The sequence below is a fragment of the Rhinoderma darwinii genome, chromosome 4, assembly GCF_050947455.1.
Source record: "Rhinoderma darwinii isolate aRhiDar2 chromosome 4, aRhiDar2.hap1, whole genome shotgun sequence".
NCBI lineage: Eukaryota > Metazoa > Chordata > Amphibia > Anura > Rhinodermatidae > Rhinoderma > Rhinoderma darwinii.
Window position 1 is genome coordinate 112911861 of NC_134690.1, and position 23930 is coordinate 112935790.

The 23930-nt window shown below is 43.3% G+C and overlaps 1 protein-coding gene across 2 annotated transcripts in view; it reads right to left on the reverse strand.

Annotated features, from left to right (window-relative positions):
- DOCK10 (dedicator of cytokinesis 10) overlaps positions 1-21780 on the reverse strand; it is a 320008-nt gene extending 298228 nt beyond the window's left edge. The window contains exon 1 of one of the 2 annotated variants that reach the window (XM_075861478.1): positions 21533-21780. In XM_075861478.1, the coding sequence (XP_075717593.1) occupies positions 21533-21649 (117 nt within the window). In that variant the 5' untranslated portion in view covers positions 21650-21780. Of the gene's footprint in view, positions 1-10995; positions 11080-21532 lie in introns of those variants that run through there. The other variant, XM_075861480.1, reaches the window with a different exon arrangement.
- Positions 21781-23930: the final 2150 nt, after the last annotated feature.

Below are 23930 nucleotides of genomic sequence, written 5' to 3' on the forward strand. Positions count from 1 at the left end.
ATGTAGTAAACTAGACGAACCCGTTACTACAGTGACATCCCCATATACTTACCCTCCCTGCTCCTGAATCGGGTCCCCTTCAGCTCCAGGCGGAGCGCTGAGTGCTGACGCCGTTAAAAGTCAGGACGCTGTATGCGCGTTGCACATAACGTCCTGATGCTGAATAGTGTCAAGACCCAGTGCTGCGCCTGCAGGTGAAGAGGACCTGATTCAGGAGCAGGGAGGGTAAATATATGGATGGATACAGTCTGCGAGGTTCCTGTATTGAAGCCTATCATGTGTGATACTGTCTGCTAAGGGTCTGTATCTAAGCCTATCCTGTGTTCATGAAACTCATAAATCAATGGAATCACCCACACAAATCTTCAACTAGTGCTATACCGGCCAACCTGGTTGCTGGTTTTCCCTAAAATATGCTGTTCGTCCACCTGTTCTAGTGGAAATTAGTCCAGGCTGTGTAGAACTGGGACTGGTGGAGTAATTGGGGGCCCACACTGTTTATTTGAAACTTTATTTACTGGTTTATTCTTTAACAGATCACAGTGAATGGTAACGTTTTATGGCATTCATATATTTCTGTCTTTGCCTATGCTGTATCGTAGAATTCTTACGAAATTGACGATTTTGTGACGTGCAGGGGGAGGGCAAAATTAACCCTTGCCCTCGACCCCAAAATGGCTAAGGACGGCCCTATTTGAGACTGTGTCTTCCTGTCTTCTATAAGATAAGCTGACTGGCAGCCACTCTGCCAACCATTACTTTCACCAAAGATGACTGTGTGGCATAGTGCAATTTTCATGCTATCTAAAATGGGCAACTTTGAAATCAATTAAGAGTTTCACTAATCTAACCCATCTCTTAATTTTTTCTGAGAAATTATTGCTTGACTGTTACCCAAGACATTTTGTGGCTCAATACAGTCCTATTGTAATGTGCTGTTACGCTGCCGGTGGTGACAAGACCGAAACACCAGGCAATCGCCATCACATGGGTGAAGCACGCTTCAACGCCGACAGTAAACAAAAGGCACAAGTAACTCAAGCAGAAGCAAACACAGAAGGTAGTAGAAGATGGAGATGATGCATAATTAAAGTGGATGGCAGATGAATAGCATGCAAGCAGTTAACAGACAAATAGACAGTGGACAAGAATTAACAGCACTCACTGACCCTATCTGAATACTATCCAACAGCAGGATAAGACAACAGCTTGGCCGCAGACCAATTTTACAAGACAGTCAAACAAACCAGAGGACCTACTGATCCCAGGATACACTTAAAACTACTACACAAAAGCTAGATCTCTCAGAGGACCAACAAGCAAACAGACAATAGACAAGAATAGAGTCCCCAACTAGCATGTGGAAATAGTTTAGCACATGCCAGAAACAGTATAACCAGCACCTGAGTAATCCAGGCCTGAAGTAAGTATAGGCCCATGAACAGTACTCCACCCTATTCAACCAGACAGAGCTAAATTATGACCAAATCCAGATTGAGACCAAGGGCATTGCCTAGTAATGCCCAAACACAGAGATAACAGAAATAATTGATTATATGCAGTCCTGCTGTCAAGTAGGCCATCACTTACAGAGCAGAGCAAGACTCCATATTCTTATTATTTACCACCGTACTGTCCAAGTATTTCACAAACACAATTTTGCTATAATTTTACATTCTTGATATTATTTAATATGATACAAACCAGGGTCTAAAAGTCCTTAAAATTATGGTTCAGAAGGGTCCAATCTGGATGGAGAAATCTGATTGTACAGCAGCTTATATTTTATGAGATCTTGGTTCTGCTTCCTTTGACAAGCTGAATGCATAACTCTTCTTTGTGTTATTTCTAGTAAAAAATAATTTATGCAAAAACAAATAAACCCCAAAAATAGGATTTTTCAGGGCTCATGTTCCACTGTTCAATTATAAAAGTTGCGTTTGTCTTAGGCTAAGTTGACATCTCGTTTTGTGCACACGTTTGTGGTATACGACGACATATACATTTTTAAAAATACAAAAACGTATGCATTTGTAACATACGCTTACGTTTTTTGTAATATACGTCATATACGTTTTTATATGTTTGTGTCCGTTCTTACTTCTAAAAACGTATACTTTTTTTGTTCTTTCTGCTAAATCAAACTTTGTAAAGTCAAGATTTCCCATATTTGGTGACAAAAACCTATATGTTTTACGTATGCAAACGTAGGGTTTATGATGGCATACGTTGTCCATTACTTAAGTACAAATAATAACGTATATGTGTGGTATACGTTTTGGGATAGTAGACTACACTTATCAGGACATGGGGAAAAAAAAAAGGATAAAACGTAAGCACTCAAAACATTTGCACAAACGACACCATTAGGGAATTCGTCATGACCATAGAAATCAATGTTCACGCTGCGGTACACATTTTCATACTGTTTTTTCATGTCAAAACGTGCACATCAGACGTACAGTAAAAATGAGATGTGAACTTAGCAGTTTTGTGAGCGGAGCAATAAAATGTTGTGACTGGTGAAACTGGCAACAAATCACCCCATAAATGTTATACTGTCAATGGAATCCAATTGCTGTCATTATACGATTGGTACAGGAGTTTCAGATGGAACATGGGGCACAGTTACACGATGTGACACAAAAATAGAGAATTCTGCCCTTCCATTTTATGGCGCAATTTGTGATTGAATTTTGCTTAGGAAATACTACCCAACGTCCTCATGTGAACCTGGTCATATCCAGCTGGGAGCATACAAGAAGTTGGAGGAACAAGGGTTTTAGAAAATGGAAAAGCTGATATACATGTTGGGAGGAGGTAATCGGGCACTATATGTAAACCGTGCAGCAGCACAAAGCAATGGTATCATTATTATATCACTCTACCCACTGAATAAGACTTAGCTGTCACTTTGAGACTTAAATGCAAGAAAGAAGTGCTTTACTGTCACTAAATCTGTCATGGTAATGGTGTAAAACAGATTGAACAATACGGCCATTGCAGCATGGAAGGTTACTGCATCATAAAGCCAGAGATTAATGATCATGTCTTTAGCCAAATGATGGATTTGCCATCTTTATAGTAATTCCTGGTGTTTGTAATGATTCTAGATGTTCTAAATTCCCATCCAAGTCACAGCTTTTAGCTCTGTTATTTATTAGAAATGGTCCAGCACACATAGAAAATCTGCCAGAATACATTTGTAATGCTCGCAGACTTCTCACTTGACAAGATACTACTTTTTTTTTTTTGCAATATACCTACACCCTGATACCAACAGCCAAGAAACCAGGACCTGCAAAGAAAAAAGCTTGAGCTATGAAAGGGTTAACTGCTGAACTGATTGTCCTGACTGTGAGAGCGCGGGGACTTATTCCTTTTATATCTAATAATAGGTTTCTGCCACTTGCTACTAAAGGGGTTGTTCATTTAGACGAACCCATGTTGACAGCAGGCTCCATGAAAATCTGTATACTCAAGGTCAGACTGGCCCACCAGAGTACCAAAGGTTTGGAGCAGATTATTTGCCACTGAGGTCTACATCTTAAGAGTTGATTCACAAATAAGGGTTTGTTCACATCAGTTACATAGTTTGTACGGTTGAAAAAAAGACACATGTCCATCAAGTTCAACCAAGGGATGGGAAAAAATTTCTACACATAGGAGCTAATATTTTTTTGTTCTAGGAAATTATCTAACCCTTTTTTAAAGCCATCTACTGTCCCTGCTGTGACCAGCTCCTGCGGTAGGCTATTCCATAAATTCACCGTTCTCACAGTAAAGAAGACTTGTCGCCTCTGCAGCTTGAACCTTTTTTTCTCCAGACGGAGGGAGTGCCCCCTTGTTTTTTGAGGGTGTTTTACATGGAACGGGATTTCACCATATATTTTGTATGTGCTATTAATATATTTATATAAATTAATCATGTTCCCCCTTAGTCGTCTTTTTTCAAGGCTAAATAGGCTTAATTCTTTTAATCTTTCCTCATAACTTAGATTCTCCATGCCCTTATTAGCTTCATTGCTCTTCTTTGTATTTTTTCCAACTCCAGGGCATCCAAACTATGAACTGGAGCCAAGAACTGGACTGCATATTCTAGATGAAGCCTCACTAATGCTTTGTAAAGTGGTAATATTACATCCCTGTCCCGCGAGTCCATGCCTCTTTTAATACACGACAATATCTTGCTGGCCTTTGAAGCAGCTGATTGACACTGCATGCTGTTATTGAGTTTATGATTTACAAGTACACCCAGATCCTTCTCAACAAGTGACTCCCCTAGTGTAGCGCCCCCTAGGACATATGATGCATGGAGGTTGTTTGTACCCAGGTGCATAACTTTACATTTATCTACATTAAACTTCATCTGCCAAGTGGACGCCCAAACACTTAGTTTGTTTAAAACTGCCTGCCATTCACAAACATCTTCCATAGTCTGAACTATATTACATAGCTTGGTGTCATCTGCAAAAATAGAAATAGTGCTATTAATCCCATCTTCTATATCATTAATAAATAAGTTGGATAATAGTGGTCCCAGCACTGAACCCTGGGGTACACCACTTATAACCGGGGACCATTCAGAGTAGGAATCATTGACCACAACTCTCTGGATACGGTCCTTGAGCCAATTCTCAATCCAGTTACAAACTATACTTTCTAAACCTATAGTCCTTAGTTCTGAACTTTCGTTTGGATTTCCGTTCATCTGTTCCGTCAGAGGGACAGATGAACGGAAAGCCAAACGGAAAGTATCGTAGAACCTGTTTTTTTTTCAATGAAAAAATAGCGCAGCCAACTACGCTGTTGTTTCCATGAAAAAAACTAAAACCTAGTGGAATGGAGGCAAACTGAAATAGACTGACAAAAAATCACTGGTATTGCAAATGGAAACGATACTTTCAGTTTGTCTTTCGGTTCATCTGTTCCTCTGACGGAACAGATGAACGGAAATCCAAACGTATGCTGTATAGATGGAGGGCAGGCCCTCAGAAGCTTTTTTCAGGCCAATTTATCCAAAAATCACAGACAGCTAACATTTTTACAGACAATTGAGAAAACTATAATGAATCATGAAGATTATAAGGTAAGATATGTCTATAGATTAGATTACTAATAGAAACATATTAGCAGCATGTACTGTGACCTCTAAAAATATAATAATTATAAATCCAATAATCTGTACAAGCTCCTCCAAAAATCACAGACACATAAAAAAAATTTTTTTAGAACACTGGAAATAAGCCCCCATTTTTTCCGGACTGTCCAAGAAATTATTGATGGCTGGCAACCCTGCTGGTGGGCCCAAATCCAGTCTGATGCTGTGTAGACTGTTCCTTGAATGAGGGCCTAATGCTAACAGCCCCATTTGACCTACTAGATTTAATATACTCTCAAAAAAGAGAATAGATCATGAAGTTGTTAGGGATCTGCCAGGTACTACGTCTAGGTATACTCCTGGGATTAATCAATCCACACCTGAGGCCAGACCTGTTCGACTGACACCATCTCCCACCAACCAGGGTGGCAGGCTCAGGAGTGGGAGAGCCTATCGCGGCCTGGTCAGTCGGAGTTAGCTCCGCCCCCTGTCCTTTATTACCTGCTGTGTTCTCCTCCTCAGTGCTTGTAATTCTTTTGGATTCCTGGCCCCACTGCTGCTTGCTCCAGCCTGCTTCTGCCGTGCTTCTGCCTTGCTGCTGTTCTGCTTAACCCGCTTTGCTTTGCCTCCGGCTTGCTTCCTCCTCCGTGCTCACTTGGGTATACTCCACTTCATCCTGGTCCTGACAACTCTTCACCGCTCCGTTTCCTCGCGGCGTTCCGTGGGCTACGGCCCCTTCCCTTGCGTGTTCCCTGTTTGTTCTCCCGTGCACTTAGACAGCGTAGGGACCGCCGCCCAGTTGTACCCCGTCGCCTAGGGCGGGTCGTTGCAAGTAGGCAGGGACAGGGCGGTGGGTAGATTAGGGCTCACTTTCCCTTCACCCCCTTCCTGCCATTACAGAAGTCACAAAAAAGGGGAAAAAGCCTTCATTTTAAAACTGTTTTCACATCAAAGCATTATTCTGCCCAATACAAAATGAACACTACACAATTTGAAGTGTGATCCATAAGGTTGTCATGTCCATCCCACTCCCAGTCGCAAGGCATCAAAAGAAAATAAAAAATTTACTTTCCAGCAACAAATGTAGCCAGAGAAGTGGATTTGTTTTCTTTGGACGGACACCAGTACCAGAAGCAGCAGGAGGAGGTAGCGATTTTGTGTAAAATAGGGAACAGACTTTGATATTAAGGGAAGATCTTCATTCACGAAAAACTCTTTACACATACAAGCTATCACGGAACATATAAGAAGAAGTCTGGTTGACAGTGTCCTTGATAAATGATCAGGATCATGCGTGAGTAAAACTCATTTCATATGCGTCTGGATAACACATGCTTTTACATCACAGGTCATCCACAACTTTGTATTTATGTGTAACGCAAACCATAAAAATGTATCTGAAAGACACAGCGACCAATGTAAAAAGCTTTCCACAAAAAGTTACTTTTACCACTTTAACACTTTTTTTTAAAGTGACACATAAAATTCTTTGGTTCTCATAATAAAACCCTTTCTCCTCTGCAGTAGCTACATATACATAGTGTATTTAGTAATACATACCTTTCTAGAATACATTTATTCTTTCCGTTGTCATCATGAATGTATTCCACGTGGTGTGGTACTGCTGACTGCCTGGCAACCAGTACACTTTCTGTCTGGGTGACCACCACTTCATCATATGCTACTTATACTGAACCCGTGAGCAGAAGTTTACAATACATTGCAGCTGTATGACATATAGGCCTGTATGAGGTCCCTTGCACTCAGGAAATAGGAAGAATGATAATATAGCAAAAAAAGGATGCCACTTCAGGATAAAATCAGATAAGACAAGAAAAAACAAAGAAAACCTGACAGAACCAGCGCTAACCAAAGCCAACTGAAGGCATTGGCCATCAGAAATTAAACACCAAAATTATTGGGAACGCTAAAGGGGCTCTCTGGTTTAAATAGCGCTATTTATTTGATAAGTCCCACAACATTGTGCTAGTCGCAGGGGGTTTTGCTGCTAGAGACACCCCCGCACTAACACATCAGCTATTATCACCAACAGAAGCACCAGGCAGCTCTTCATTTGTTCTGCAACATTAACTGGCTGCATATAATGAATTCTATGTAAACCTCAATGTGTTCTGCGGGACCTAAAAATAAGGAGCTGTAAATACTGTCTTCTTGAGGGTCTACGATTAGCACATTCCTCACATCTCACCATCAAACACTTGCTCTACTGTTACACATAGATTTCTGTCATCTGTATGTAATAAATCAAGTCTTACTTCATCTCCTGTTTAGGAAATAGGACATTTCTAAACGAAAATGCTAAAGACTTGACCAGCTCAAGAATTTCAAGCAGATGTCACAAAGATGTCTGCCTAGAGCGAAATGGAAAGAGATTCTAGGACCCTTAGAAAGTTTATCAGAAAATGAATTAATATGTAGGAACATAAGGAAATAAAGCTTTAATAGAAGCACACGAGGACTATCTTCTATGCACATGTAATATCCTGGTTGTAACTCTAGGTGGCATATCTATGGCACCATATGAGGGAGCGGCAGGGTCTTCTTGGGCCTCAGAAAAGGCTCCGTGCACGAGACCTTACACTAAGGTACTAACAATGCACAGTTCATACAATATAGGTCTTACATATTTCACAGAAATGTGCCTAGAGACATATTAGAACAACACAATTCTTTGCAAATTCTGAAAGTAAGCAACCATTACAATTTACATGAAGATAACGGTTTATTAACCCCTTAACGCAGAATCATGTGCATTAATAGTAGCGGTTAGTGGCCACAAAATGGGCGTCCCAGCTGTGTAACCCCTTAAATGCTGTGGTGAATAATGACCATGGTATTTAAGAGATTTGACAGGGGGAGGGGATTCCCTCTGTCACCGATCTGCGATTTGCCAATGGGTTGCCATAGCAGTCGGGAACTTACGGCCTAATAGGTTGCCTGTCAGTTTCACACTGACAGGCAATAATTCTTTGGTATATTAAGTATAGAAGGGATCAAAAGATTGCATTATGAAGTTCCCTAGTTGGACTAAAAATCTATCTATCTATCTATCTATCTATCTATCTATCTATCTATCTATCTATCTATCTATCTATCTATCTATCTATCTATCTATCTATCTATCTGGTATTGACGTGATTGTAACCACCTGAACAATAAAGTTAACACGTTATTTAAGCCGCATGGTGAATGCCGTACAAAAAGAATAAGACTGCTATGGCTCTTTGAATGCAGCGACGCAAAAACAAATTATTTTCTTTTAACCCCTTCCTTTTCCCTACCCACCCTCCAAAAGTCATAACTTCTCAATTATTTCATCAATATAGCTTGTTTTTTTGCAGGACGAGTTGTAGTTTTTCACGGCACCATTTAAAGTACCATAGACATATGGACGGCTGAGGGGTGGCGAGGGGGGGAGGGGGAAGTTTTGTACGGTTGTATTTGTTGTGTTGGAAATACATGCTGGGTCTCTAATGTAATCAATTTCTTGCATTTAAATGATGACCTGTAAAGCTGTTGTTATTTGATTAATAAACTTGAGCTGATTTAAAAAAAAAAAAAAAAAAGTACCATATAACTAGATAAAAATTCTTTGTGGGGTGAAATTGTGTTTTTGGTTTCCTACGGCGCTTACCAAGCAGTAAAAACGACATGTTAACTCCATTCTGCGGGTCAAAGCGATTATGGCGAAACCAAATTTCTATAGTTGTGTTTTACTCGTTTTTACAAGGAAAAAACGAATTGTTAAAAACTATTTTATTTCTTGTCGCCATATTCTGAGTGCCATAACTTTTTTATTTTTCCATCAATTAAGCGGTGTGAGGGCTTGTTTTTTTGGGGGGGAAGCTGTAGTTTTTGTTGGTACCATTTTGGGGTACATTAGGCCCCCAGGTTGTATTAACAACTTACTTTGCGTCTCAGGGTGGGGGTAATGAGACGTCAGAGGGGACCGCCCCAAACTTTCTAAGGGCTTAGATGCCGCAGTTGCTATTGACAACGTCATCAAGGGGCTAAACGAGGGAAATCCCGATCATTGTAGTGAAGTGTTGGCTGTTTCATTTTACATACTTATGAAGCGATCTCAGTATATATAAGGCAAATGTTCAGGAGGGGTTAAAAGGATTTTTTGTGGAAAAGTAATAAAACCTAAAAAAAAAACTATACATATTTGGTATTGCCGTAATCTAAAAACGTATAGAATAAAGCTAGAACGTTATATCTGCAGGACCTCAGAGGACAAGTATGTTTTTTTTTTGTTTTTTTTTTTACGTGCAGTTTCCGCAGCAGACATTCTGGACGAAAAACAGCACCACAATTTGGTGCGTTTTTTCGTCCGGAATTCCCTGCGGCCGCTAGGGCGGATACCATGTGTACCTTTACGCTGTGTACCTGTGTGAACGTAGGCTAAGGGCATGTAAAGACGTGGTGGAATTGCTCTGGAATTCCGCTGCAGACCGTCCGCTGCGGAAATCCGCAGCGGACATTTTCTCCATTGATTTACACAACTTTTTAGTGAGGTTCGTGCACATGTGGCGGAAAACTCAGCTGCGGACCATAGGCTGCGGTGCGGAATTTGGTGTCCGCAGCATACACTGGCTGTTGCGGACGTGTAGCGGACTTGTTGCGGACTTATTGCAGAATTTCTCTATTGACTTCAATGGAGATTCAAAATTCCGCAATGAAATCCGCAGATGTAATGTGTGTTGCGGATTGGTTTTACAAACAGGATATTTCATCATTCTGGCTGGACCTATGTGTTTCGAGGTCTATAGCCAGACTGAGATGAAATGTTTTAAAAGACAGCAGGGTGTACTCTTCACCTGAATACGCAACGGCTAGTCCGCATCAATTTCCTGCACATTTTAGGCAAAGCCGCAACAGAATCTGCAACGCAGATTATGTGCGGCATTGATGCGGACAGTGTCGGCAGAAATACGCCACGTCTGGCCATGCCCTAAAGCTTAGGCGAGAGGGTCCTGAAATAGTGTTGCATTTCACCTGGTCAATATGTTTCAAACAGCTGAAATATTTTTTGATGCTGCTTAGGACACGCAAGACTATTTTACATTTTGTGGCTTATTAGTCTGGCGCACAGGCACAGCAAGTCAGGTTTAGTGTTTTAGTGTTTAGTCAGAATTTATGCTTGTTTTATGACAGTATAGACAACAATAGTCATTGTGTGGTATTTTAATAAATATGTCACAGACAATGACCAGTCAGGCGTTATACAAATAATTATGAGAATGTATGTAAGCATGAATGTTTTATGTAGGATAGGAATACGTTTATCGTAGAATTATGTACGCATATAGTTTCACATATTTTAATGTATGTAGTAACCTTCAAAGGGATTTTTACATGCTGAGATCCCTGTGAGGGATACAACACATATATTTTAGGCTAGCAAGAAAAAAAAGATATTTGACCCACAGTCTTGTAGTAGCATAACTGGCCAGCCACAAAGTGCTACATACAAATTTATCTACCCTTAACTTTGCTTGAATTTAGTTAAGGACTCCCAATTTGTCATTAAGTAAATTTGACAAAATATTGTAACATGCTAGTATAAACACTTGACAGACTGCAATCTACATCACAACCACTGGGTGTTCACACATAGAAAAATATAGCATAGACATCTCGTGACAGAGTATCGCAAAATCATGTTTTTTTTTAATGCTGCTCATCTCACACCACACATCTCAGAATATGTTGAGATATGAGGAAAGGTTAGGAAGGACAAATCAGTACAGTGCAATCCACAATGCCCCCACCATACATTGCAAGCCACACTATAGTGTCAGACACAAATTTCCCATACAGTAGCAGCAACAGTCCCCTCCCGTCCAAACACAATTCTGGACGACACTTACCTTCCACACATTGTTTTTCTGCTCTTCTCTTTCAGTTACAGCCAGGGAGCACATTATACATATTATTATTCATACACTTCAAAATATATGTGTGTGTTTAAATATTTCTGGTTCATGTGACCCTGCAAAAACATTTCTGAAATATCTTTGCTTATATACTAACAGAAAATCTGTTTCCTGCAGTGTACACAAGGGAATGGCTATAGTGACATGGGAATCTGTCCTTCACATACTGACAATATTCCCAAGGACACTGATTATACTGCTTCTAGGGAAGGTTAAAAGGCTAAATTACAAGCTATTAATAAATGTGAATGTGACTTTTAACATCCAGGCCCATACTGATTTAAATAAAAAATTGTATGCACAAATACATGTTTGCATTTTAATTTAATTCATTAGATTACATCAGAAATTGCGTCTGTAAGGGTTAGGCTCTGTTAACATCTGTGTCCTGGTTTACATCTAAAATGGTAACCAGGACGCAGTACCAGATCCTGTGACCGATAATGGTGTTCATCGAGTTCCACCAAGGTATCCATCGTTTGTTGGGAAGAAAAGTGCTGCTTTGGGCCTGTTCACATTACCGTTGCCCTTCCGTTGAGGGGTTCCGTCGGGTTAACTCCTCAACGTAAATGCAAATGGTAACCTCAGCTTCTGTTTCCCTCACCATTGAACTCAATGGTGACGGAAACCTAGCTATTGGTTTCCGTCTGTCACCGTTGTGACAGGGTTCCATTGTTTTGGACGGAATCAATAGCGCAGTCGACTGCGCTATTGATTCCGTCAAAGTGACGGAACCCTGTCACAACGGTGACAGACGGAAACCATTAGCTAGGTTTCCGTCACCATTGAGTTCAATGGTGAGGGAAACAGAAGCTGGGGTTTCCGTTTGCCTTTCCACTGAGGGGTCAACCCGACGGAAATCTCAGACGGAACCACTCAGCAGAAACAAACGCTGATGTGAACGCACCCTTTATTGTATATTCATTTCCTTTGTTTGTTGTTACAGTTTTGTTTATTTTTACTTTGTATAGAATAAAAAACATCAATATTGGTAGAGAAAATCCACGGCACTCACCAGTCATCAGTCACATTATTCATTTATTGTTGCGGCAAGACAGGTAAAAGCAGTGTGCAGGGGCGGACATACCATTGGTGCAACCTGTGCCGCTTCTGTCTGTTACATTGTATGTAAATGCCTGAGATGATGAATTTAATGGCTAACAATTACTGATAGATTGTTAGAGAGACATAAGGGGTGATCAGTGGCGGATCATCATATGGGCGGTTTGGGCGACCGGCCTGAGGCCATAGCACGCAGGGGGCCCATGGCCTCCCAAACCGCACATCATATTAAAAAAGCAGCATTCTAGCGCGCTAGCGCTGCTAATGGGGAGGAGGGGTAGGCTGGGAGGGAATAGGGGCGTACCCTCCGGCCTGCTGCCTCACTGAGGGGGACGGCGGTGCAACTGAAACCAGCCGCCGCCACTCCCTCCTGCACCAATTGTACCTGCGTCTATAGAACGCAGGTACAATTACATGCATAAGCGCTGAATGGGCAGGTACGTTCCATGCCCGACCTTTCAGCGCCTTACAATGATACTGATTGGCAGGGCAGAATGAGTTGCCCCACCAATCAGCGCCTTTCAACTTCTTGAAAGGCGCTGACTGGCGGGGCAAGTCATTCTGCCCTGCCAATGAACGACGCTAGCGTCATCGAACCGCTTCCATTGTTGAAGGGAGCTGATTGACGGGGCATGTCAATCTGGAATGCCAATGAGCGCCTTTCAATGACACAAGCGGCGCAATGGCGTCATCGCGCCGCTTGCGGCACTCAGCCCCAGCAGAACTGCTCAGAAGAGAGCAGCAGGTCTGCATTGACACAGGACGGCACAGGAACGGGATCACGGTGAGTATGTAAAGTTTGTTGTTTTCAACTAAAAAGTGTGAGTGGCATTATCTACAGAAGTGGGCACTATATATACAGGGTGCGCTATATGTAGAGTGCCATCTACAGGGGGCTATTTGTGGGGCACAATCTACAGGGGAGGCTTTATGTGGGACACAATCTACAGGGGGACTATATGTAGGGCACTATATACAGGGGGCGCTATATGTAGAGCACCATCTACAGGGGGCTATATGTGGGGCACAATCTACAGGGAAGGCTTTATGTGGGACACAATCTACAGGGGACTAGATGTAGGGAACTATATACAGGGGGCACTATATGTAGAGCGCCATCTACAGGGGGCTATATGTGGGGCAAAAGCTACAGGGGAGGCTTTATGTGGGACACAATCTACAGGGGACTAGATGTAGGGCACTATATACAGGGTGCACTATATGTAGAGTGCCATCTACAGGGGGCTATATGTGGGGCACAATCTACAGGGGAGGCTTTATGTGGGACACAATCTACAGGGGGACTATAAACCCCGTTCTACCTCTTTTTGCTCTCGCTACCTCCTGGCCACTTCCTGACTTCATGGTCGGCACTTCCGAAAACAGCGTATCACGCTGAGCTACACTGTTTCCGTAAGTCCCATAGATCTGAATGGTAGTTACGGAAACAGCATAGCTCGCATTCTACGCTAGTTCCCTAACTGCCATTCACTACTACGAGAGTTACGGAAAGTTACGGAGAGTTACGGAAAGTCCATGGTCAGGAAGTGGCCGGGAGGCAGCGATAGCAGAAAGAGGTAGAACGGGGTTTAGGGAGCCCGGCTCTAGAGATAGGTGCAGGTCCCAAAGGTGGGACTCGCATCTATTTGACAGGATCCACAGGAAATGTCATATATTTCCCTCACGGGAAAACCCCTTTAAAGTGTAACTAAACTTCTAAAAAACTTCTGACATGCCATAGTGATATGTCAGAAGTTTTGATCGGTGGGGGTCCGAGCACTGAGACCCCCATGGATCGCTCAAACAAAGTGGGAGAAGCACTCAGGTGACCGCTGTGCCTCTTTGTTTCTGATCTGCTTTTCTTGGAGAGCCGAGCAAGCGGTGTACGGACGTACAACACTCCGAAGAATGGCGATCAGAATCAAAGCGGCGCAGCATTCAATTGTGCATTTCTGCGGCTTCACTTTAGCGATCGGTGGGGGTTCCAGTGCTCGGACCCCCCACTGATTTAAAAGTTAAGACATATCACTATGACATGTCAAAAGTTTGTTAAAAGTTTAGTAACACTTTAAAGAGAAGTGTTACAATTTTTTTTATTATTATTGTTATTATTATTATTATTATTATTATTATTATTATTAAAACAGTGTATCAGTGTGATTGGTGCACTTTTCGAAATACTTTTTATTAAAACTGATTTTTACTTTTTGAGATACAGCTGCTTTATATCCTGAATACAGAGCATCTGTATCTAGTGCTAAAACCTGTATCCGTCAGGTCAGTGGCACTGACGGGTACAGTGTCAGCAGGTTGGGGGTTTGAATTGTGTGTGAGGGGGCCCACGTTGTGTCAACAGCCCAGGGCCCATGGTACACTTAATCCGCCACTGGTGGTGACTTATACTGAAATATTGGAGAGCAAGGGGCCCATATACCGTTTTTGCACAGGGGCCCTCATCTGTCTGTGTGCACCACTGGCAGTGTGGATGTGGAGCTCAAGCCTACGGCAGTTTTCGCGTGTATCCACGCTTCCTTGACAAAAGCTCCACATACACACTGCTTTTACCTGTCTTGCCGCAATAATAAATGAATATTTCGACTTAATATTGAGTGCAGTGGATTTTCTATACCAATATTGTTGTATTTATACTTTTCACCACTGAGTACCACCTGTGGATTTAATTTAATCTGTTTAAATACATGCTTCTGTTTATTACTGGGACTCATAGTGCTTCAAGAGCCAAAGCAGTGCCGATCTTTTTTGTATCATCTGGATAATAGAATAAAAAACATGTCACTTGGAGAGTGTTAACAAGCTGCTGCTAACAGATCTTGCCTATATTATACTGTAATTATGTCCTGTGTTTCTTAATACACCCTGTAACTCAGCACATTAACACATGAACATTTGAATGACGGCTTCCAGGTAATGACAGAAGGTTTTTGTGTTTTTTACATTGCACAAAATAAAAAATAAATAAAAAATAAGCCCAAACACAAAAAAGTAATTAAGATACACTATATTGCCAAAAGTATGTGGACACCCCTCCTAACTATTGAGTTCAGGTGTTTCAGCTATACCCATTTCGAACAGGTGAATCAAATCAAGCACACAGTCATGTAATCCCCATAGACAAATACTGGTAGTAGTATGGGTTGTACTAAAGAACTCTAAATGTGGCACTGTCATAGAATGCCACCTTTACCACAAGTCAGTTCATAAAACTTCTGATCTGCCAGATCTGCACCTGTTAACTGTAAGTGCTAAAATTGTGAAGTGGAAGCATCTAGGAGTAACTGTAGCTCAGCCACGAAGCAGTAGACCATGCAAACACACAAACTAAGGCCACACGTGCTGATGCGCGGGGCACGTAAAAGTCGCCTATTATGTGATGCATCACTCACAAACTGCCTCTGGAAGTGACAACAGCACAAGAACTGTACATCGGAAGATTTATGAAATGGGTTTCCTTGATCAACAGCTACACACAAGCCTAAGGTCACCATGTGCAATGGAAAACATTGGATGGAGTGGTGTAAAGCTGGTCCCTGGAGCCATGGAAACTTGTTCTCTGGAGTAATAAATCACGTTTCACTACCTGGCAGTCTAACGCTACATTCACATGGGCGTGGGCAACCTCGGACATGAAAACGACTGTTTTTCACATCCGAGGTGCACCCGTGCGGAACACGTTATCACCCTTCACACACTCCGTTGAAACAATGGTCATGTGAATGGCACCATTGAAATACATGTGTTCGTGTGATGGCCGTTGTTTTAACGGCCATCACACGGACGACTTATACGCTCATCTGAATGAGACCTTTAGCTCTATTCACACGACAGTCTCCGAGTGCAAGTCGATAAAATTGTCCGTTTTGGTCAGTTTTTCTCTGCCGTTTTGTATCCTTTCCGTTTCCGTTCCGGGCGATGTTAATGGCCGAATTTAACATCCGTTTTTATTAATGCCACACACTGCCCTCTGTAGGTAATGCCACACAATGCCCTCTGTAGGTAATGCCACACACTGCCCTCTGTAGATAATGCCACACACTTCTCTCTCTAGATAATGCCACACACTACCCTCTGTAGGTAATGCCACACAATGCCCTCTGTAGATAATGCCACACAATGCCCTCTGTAGGTAATGCCACACACTGCCCTCTTTAGATAATGCCACACACACTGCCCTATGTAGATAATGCCACACACTGCTCCCTGTAGATAATGCCACACACTGCTCCCTGTAGATAATGCCACACACTGCCCTCTGTAGATAATGCCACACACTTCCCTCTGTAGGTAATGCCACATACTGACCCCTGTAGATATGGCCAAACACTTCCCTCTGTAGATGCCATACACTACCCTCTGTAGGTAATGCCACACACTGCCCTCTGTAGATAATGCCCCACAATTCCCTCTGTAGATAATGCCACACACTGCCCTCTGTAGATAATGCCACACACTGCCCTCTGTAGATAATGCCACACAGTGCCCTCTGTAGATATTGCCACACAGCCCCCTGTAGATGGTGCCATAGTGCCCCCTGTAGATAGTGCCATACAGCCCCCTTGTAGGTAGTACAACACAGACCCCTTGTAGGTAGTACCACACAGCCCCCTTGCAGGTAGTGCCACTGCCCTTGCCGACTATCCCTGCCATGTGAATAAGGTCTAAAGAATAAATTAATGAATGGATCTGGATTTGGTGGATACCAGGAGAAGGCTACCTCCTGTATGCTAACTTCAGTTTTTTAATAACTTTTCAATCAGCTCATGCTGCAACATGTTATCAGAGTCAAGATAAGGCTTGCTACATCTGTACCAAAATGCAGTGCCTACTGTGATTGTAAAGTTTGCTGGAGGAGCAATAATTCTATGGGGTTGTTTTTCAGGGGTTGGCTTTGGTCCCTTAGTTTTAGTGAAGTGAGAGAAATCTTCATGCTACAGCATACAAAAACATTTTGGACCATTATATTCATCCAACTTTGTGGGAGCAGTTTGGGAAGGTCCTTTCCTGTTCCAGTATGACTGCGCCTCTGCGAACAAAGCGAGGTCTATGAAGACATGGTTTGATGTTTAATCCAACACCTTTGGGGTGTATTGGATTGCCGATTGTGAGCCAGACCTTCTCATCCAACATCAGTTTCTTACAAATGCTCTATAGTCTTTGAATAGGCACAACAAACACACTCCACAATCTTGTAGAAAGCGTTCCTGGAAGAGTGGAGGCTGTTATAGGCACAAAGGCGGGACCAACTCCATATTAACACCCATGTTTTGAAATGGGATGTCCAACGAGCACATGTAGGTGTGATGGTCAGGCGTCCACATACTTTAGGCCAGACAGTGTAAATTACAAATGTGCTAGATTTGCTGACTATAAAGCCGGTGTGATCCATAGGAGTAGCTTCTCTTTCTGCTTACTTATGGCATGTAATATAGAAGGGTACTTGCAGTTCCATCACGACCATAGTATATCTATGTTTTCACACATTTTTCAAGATCACAACTTAACCCATTGTTGTTTCATACTGTGCAATTTCTACTTTTACATAGGACTGTGTTTGAATGTTCAGCATTAGCACTACTCATCAAAGAATAAAAGATTTTTCCTCATACATTTAAATGGTAAATGAAAGGGGTTTGCCCATCTTGGACATTTATGGCATATGCACAGGATATGCCATAAATGTCAGATAGATGCGGCTCGCATGCTACGCTGCTTCCGTAACTGACGTTCACTTATATGGGAGTTACGGAAACAGCGTAGCTCAGTGAGCTTTGCTGTTTTCGTAACTTCCAACCATCTAATCAGAAAGTGGCTGGGAGGCAGTGAGAGCCGAGAACGGTAGAACGGGGTTTAGGGGGCCCCGTTATACAGAGGTGCGAGACCCACATCTATCTGACATTTAAGGCATATCCTGTGGATATGCTATATATGTCCAAGATGGGAAGACCCGTTTAAGCTCTGCTACATCTGTATTTCTTTACGAACAAAATGTTCTAGTTAGGGTATGTTCACACGGCGGGGGTCCGTAACGGCTGAAATTACGGGGATGTTTCAGCCTGAAAACATCCCTGTAAATTCAGCCGTACCGGCATGTGCAGGCGCTTGAACGCCGCGTCAATTACGGCCGTAATTAGCGCTGCTATTCATTGGAGTCAATGAATAGCGGCTCCAATTACGGCCAAAGAAGTGACAGGTCACTTCTTCTACGCGGGCGTCTATTTACGCGCCGTCATTTGACAGCGGCACGTAAATATACGCCTCGTGTGAACAGACAAACGTCTGCCCATTGCTTTCAATGGGCAGATGTTTGTCAGCGCTATTGAGGCGCTATTTTCAGACGTAATTCGGGGCAAAAACGCCCGAATTACGTCCGTAAATAGGCCGTGTGAACATACCCATAGACTGCTGTGGAGAGCACATTTTTGTCATTTTGCACATAGTAGACTGCATGGACAAGTGACACCAGGGCTTGTAAACAATGTAAATACCAATTTGCTACCTGGCACCCAACTTTTTGGGTTGACTTATACTAAAGTCAATGGAAGTTTTAATAGTGCACCGCCACCGCATCCGCAGTCATCTGAGCCTAATGTACAGATGTAGCTAAGTTAAGACAGTTTAATACAGGCCAATTATTGGGCAAACGAGCGTTCATGTTCCCGATCACTGCTCGGTGTAAACAGCAAAATAATCGGCCGATGAACAAGCAAACGCTCGTTCTTCGGCTGATTGTGTCGTTTATGCTGCAAGAAATCTTATTTAGTTGTCGGTAGGGACAACACATAGGGAGATCTCTGCTGCCGACATGATAGAAATGTATGAGGACGAGCGAGCGATCGTAGTAACGAAATAGCTCCATGTGATAGGAGTAAACAAGAACCGAACAACGTGTCTCGTTGGTCAGCACTCGTTTACACGGTCATGTCGGCCTGTCTAAGAGGTCCCTTAAACTTGACTCTGACAACTTTCTACAGCGTGATATTGCACAAGGGTTTCCTGCCAGTGTATTTAACACGTTACGAGCCAAGTTAAAGATTGCTACATCTGTATTTCAGTCCATGGAATCACCTTTAGTACAAGTTCCCTTGATATTTTAAAGTTGTTGTGTTATAATATTACAGTAACTTGCAGTTAAATATAAGTGGCCGGGGTATAAATAGGACAGCAACCAGAATCCAGGACTAACATTACTGACTTGTGGTACAACATGATAAGAAAACATCATTTCCCTTTTGCACTCACAGTAGTACTAAGCGTAACTAAGAACAAGCATCTTCCGGCGAGTAACCTCATTGTATTATATAGGTCATGAGCCCAAAGCCCATCAGCACATGTGGTCATGACCTTAAAGGGGTTTTTCCCATCAGAGACATTTATGACATATCCACAGGATATATCATAAATGTCAGATAGATGCGGGTCCCACCTCTGGGACCTGCACCTATCTCTAGAACAGGGCCCCCTAAACCACGTTCTACTGCTGTGTTGTGGCTGAAGCGTGTGATTTCCGACCATGAATTACAGAATCAGTGTAGCTGGCTGAGATACGCTGTTTTCGTAACTCACATAGTAGTGAATGTCCGTTACGGAAGCAGAGTAGCATGCGAGCTACAGTACACTGTTTCTGTAACTGCCATTCAGTTCTATGGGACTTACGGAAACAGCGTAGCCCAGCTAATAATTTATGGTTGGAAATCACACGATTCGGACACAACACAGAGCGGTAGAACGGGGTTTAGGGGGCCCCGTTCTAGAGATTGGTGCTGGTCCCAGAGGTGGGACCCGCATCTACCTGACATTTATGACATATCCTAAGGCTTATGTCATAAATGTCTCTGATGGGGAAAGCCACTTTAAAGGAGAAGTGCAGCAGCTAATATCATTTATTTGTGTGTCTGGAGCTTCTCAGAACAGGATATATGTGAGAAAATGGAGATATCACTACAGACATTTTTTTGGACATTAAAATGGCAGATTCCCCCATAAACTTGCACATTGTGCAACATACATTTGTCACTGAATGTAGTTGTTAAAAGGGGTTATCTCACAAGACAATTCCTTGGTAAGTAGTGACTCCCGTGCGTCTGTCTTCTCTATCTACCGGTATTCTGTTGTTATCGCTGGCCATTAATTAAAACATTACACGGCGGCCATTCAAATGAATGGCCGAGGTCTGCCAGAGTGGGAGCTGCTCTTACATAGTGGCACTCTGTCCTGGCTCATGGAGGGGGGCAAGCAGATGACCCCCTCTATAATAGCCATACGCTCTATGAGGGCTATGTACAGTGGTTGTTTTTTTGAGACAGCCCCTTTACACAGGACACCTTTCCTGACATGCCTGCCTTGGTAAATAATTGTATCCCCCATGGGGAATGTTCACTTAAAACTCTATGTTATGCTGTTCCTCCGTTATTCTCCCTAGAAATGTATGAATAAATTGACAACTGGGTGTTACAAGTTGTGGGTGTGTCCTTACATAGACAAACACTGTCCAATCAGTGCTGACAGAGTGAGACTGTGTAGAGACACACCCCTTTTGACAAGGGCAATTGTAACGCCTAGTTGTCAATATATCTATACATTTCCAGGAGGAATAACAGAGGAATGACAATGCAGAGTTCTAAGAAAATATGTTCCAGAATTGGTATGTCATGTAGAATACAAGTATTTACTAAAGTAATCACATCAGGAGAGATGACAGGTCCTCTTTATTCGATGAAAATGAAAGAATGGGAGATTCCGATCTCCTACATGGTCAGATTACCGGAAAGACCTTTGATTGGTATAAAAGGTGTTTTCCAGGATTTACAACATAACTAAAATTAGAAATAAAACAAATTGCAATATATTTACCTTACTGATTATTTGCCATTCCCACACAACCAAACCCTGATGACCCCTGGTCCTTATTCACGACCAGCTGTACACAATGACGTTTCGCTAAGGTCATTTCGATCAAAGCATCCCATCGCTACCTCATGATGTCAGTATTGATGGAACATTATAGCGGGAGGAAACAAGTGGCTGTAAAAACTTTTTACTAATTTTTCAATTCTGAACACCAATTCGAATATTGAAACATGTTTGGCCAAGTTTTTAACACAGGGAGCAGACACTTTCCTTGGATAAGTGGTGTCAGTGGGGTCTGGCAGCCATCTCTTCCTGAACTAACTAGCAAATTGTAGAAAACCAAATGTACATGTCAATCAAGCATTTACTTTGTTGGTCACAAACTATTTTTCAGGATAATAATAACACATGCATGAGTAGATGACCATATCGTCACTGTCAAACAATCCCATTGAAAAACAGAGATGACTGCAGTGCAGAACAGCACGGAACATGACATTAGGTGCAGTGTCCCGGGGAGCCCCGAGCCTCTGCCAGCACTCACCCGGCTGCGCTGCTCCCTGCTCACTGCCTTGGAGGCGCTCTGCCTGATCTCTGCCGCGGTCCCCGGCTTCCGGAGGCTTTTGGTGAATCTCCGAGGGGGTTCCATCAAACCGTTCATCGGGGGCAACTGGCAGCGCTGCGGCTGAGGGGAGGGACGGCTGGAGAGGAGGGGGAGGGAAGGGGACAAGGGATGGAGGCTGAGGGATGCGAGGGAAGGTGCTGCAGGCACTGTCAGTGGTGTCAGGTCAGTCAGAGGATGGCAGGGCAGCAGCAGCACATGTACTCAGGACTACTGTCACTTTCTGCTCTGCTGCTCAAGGAAGCGGAACTCACTTTCTTCCTCTTTATCTGACTTGTTACAAAGTTCAGCAGTGTCTTCCCGCTCAGTGTGCTGCAGAGGAGTTACACACTGCAATCCCAGGAGTACCTCTAGTATATACTGTGTAATCCCAGGAGTACCCCCAGTAACATACTGTGCAATCCCAGGGGCACCCCTAGTACATACTGTGCAATCCTAGGAGTACCCCCAGTAACATACTGTGCAATCCCAGGGGTACCCCTAGTACATACTGTGCAATCCCAGGAGTACTCCCAGTAACATACTGTGCAATCCCAGCGGTACCCCTAGTACATACTGTGCAATCCCAGGAGTACTCCTAGTATATACTGTGCAATCCCAGGAGTACTCCCAGTAACATACTGTGCAATCCCAGGGGTACCCCTAGTACATACTGTGCAATCCCAGGAGTACCCCTAGTACATACTGTGCAATCCCAGGAGTACCTCTATTATATACTGTGTAATCCCAGGAGTACCCCTAGTAACATACTGTGCAATCCCAGGGGTACCCCCAGTAACATATTGTGCAATCCCAGGGGCACCCCTAGTACATACTGTGCAATCCCAGGAGTACCCCTAGTAACATACTGTGCAGTGCAATCCCAGGAGTACCCCTAGTAACATACTGTGCAATCCCAGGAGTACCCCTAGTAACATACTGTGCAATCCCAGGGGATCTCCTAGTACATACTGTGCAATCCCAGGGGTACCCCTAGTAAGAAACTGTGCAATCCCAGTAGTACCCCTAGTAACATACTGTGCAATCCAAGGAGTACCTCCAGTAACATACTGTGCAATCCCAGGGGATCCCCTAGTACATACTGTGCAATCTCAGGGGTACCCCTAGTAACATACTGTGCAATCCCAGGGGATCCCCTAGTAACCTACTGTGCAATCCCAGGGGTACCCCTAATAACATACTATGCAATCCCAGGGCTACCCCTAGTACATACTGTGCAATCCCAGAAGTAACCCTAGTAACATACTGTGCAATCCCAGGGGATCCCCTAGTAACATACTGTGCAATCCCAGGGGATCCCCTAGTACATACTGTGCAATCACAGGGGTACCCCTAGTAACATACTGTGCAATCCCAGGGGATCCCCTAGTACATACTGTGCAATCCCAGGGGTACCCCTAGTAACATATTGTGCAATCCCAGGGGATCCCCTAGTAACATACTGTGCAATCCCAGGGGTACCCCTAGTAACATACTGTGCAATCCCAGGGCTACCCCTAGTACATACTGTGCAATTCCATGGGATCCACTGCCCAACTTCCCACAGGTTCTAGAGAAGTGAAATGCATTCAGTGTGTGCTGCTGGTAATAGCATACCTCCCAACTTTCAAGTATCGTAAAGAGAGACGGCGTGCGGAGCAACAATGGCAAATGTTTTTCCTTTTTTCCCCCCCCTCTATCCCTGCCCATAGACACCCTGTTCAGCCCACACAGTATCATGCTCCTATAGTGCCTCCCCACAGTATAATGCCCCCACACAGTATAATAGCCCATAGTGCCTCCCAAACAGTATAATGCCAAATAGCTGCCCCCGCAAAGTATAATGCCCCCATACAGTATAAAGCCAACTCAGATGCCCCCATACAGTATAATACCCACAGAGAGGACTCCATACAGTATAATGCCCCATATCTGCCCCATACTGTATAATGCCCCCACAGTTGCCTCCATATAGTACAATGCCCTTACAGATGCCCCCATACAGCATAAGGCCCCATAGTGTCACAATGCCCATTTAGATAGTGCCACAGTGCCCACTATAGAGAGTGCCCACATAGATTGTGCCAGTGCCCACATACCACCACAGTGCCCACATAGTGCCACAGTGCCCACAAACATAGTGCCACAGTGCCCACTATAGACAGTGCCACAGCGCCTACATATTAAGTGCCAGTGCCCACATAGTACCACAGTGCCCATGTAGATGATGCCCATATAGTGCCACAGTGTCCATGTAGATAATGCCACACCCACCTCGAAGATAGCGCCACCATGCCTGTAGATAGCGCTAACCCCCCTCTAGATAGTGCCATTGGGGATC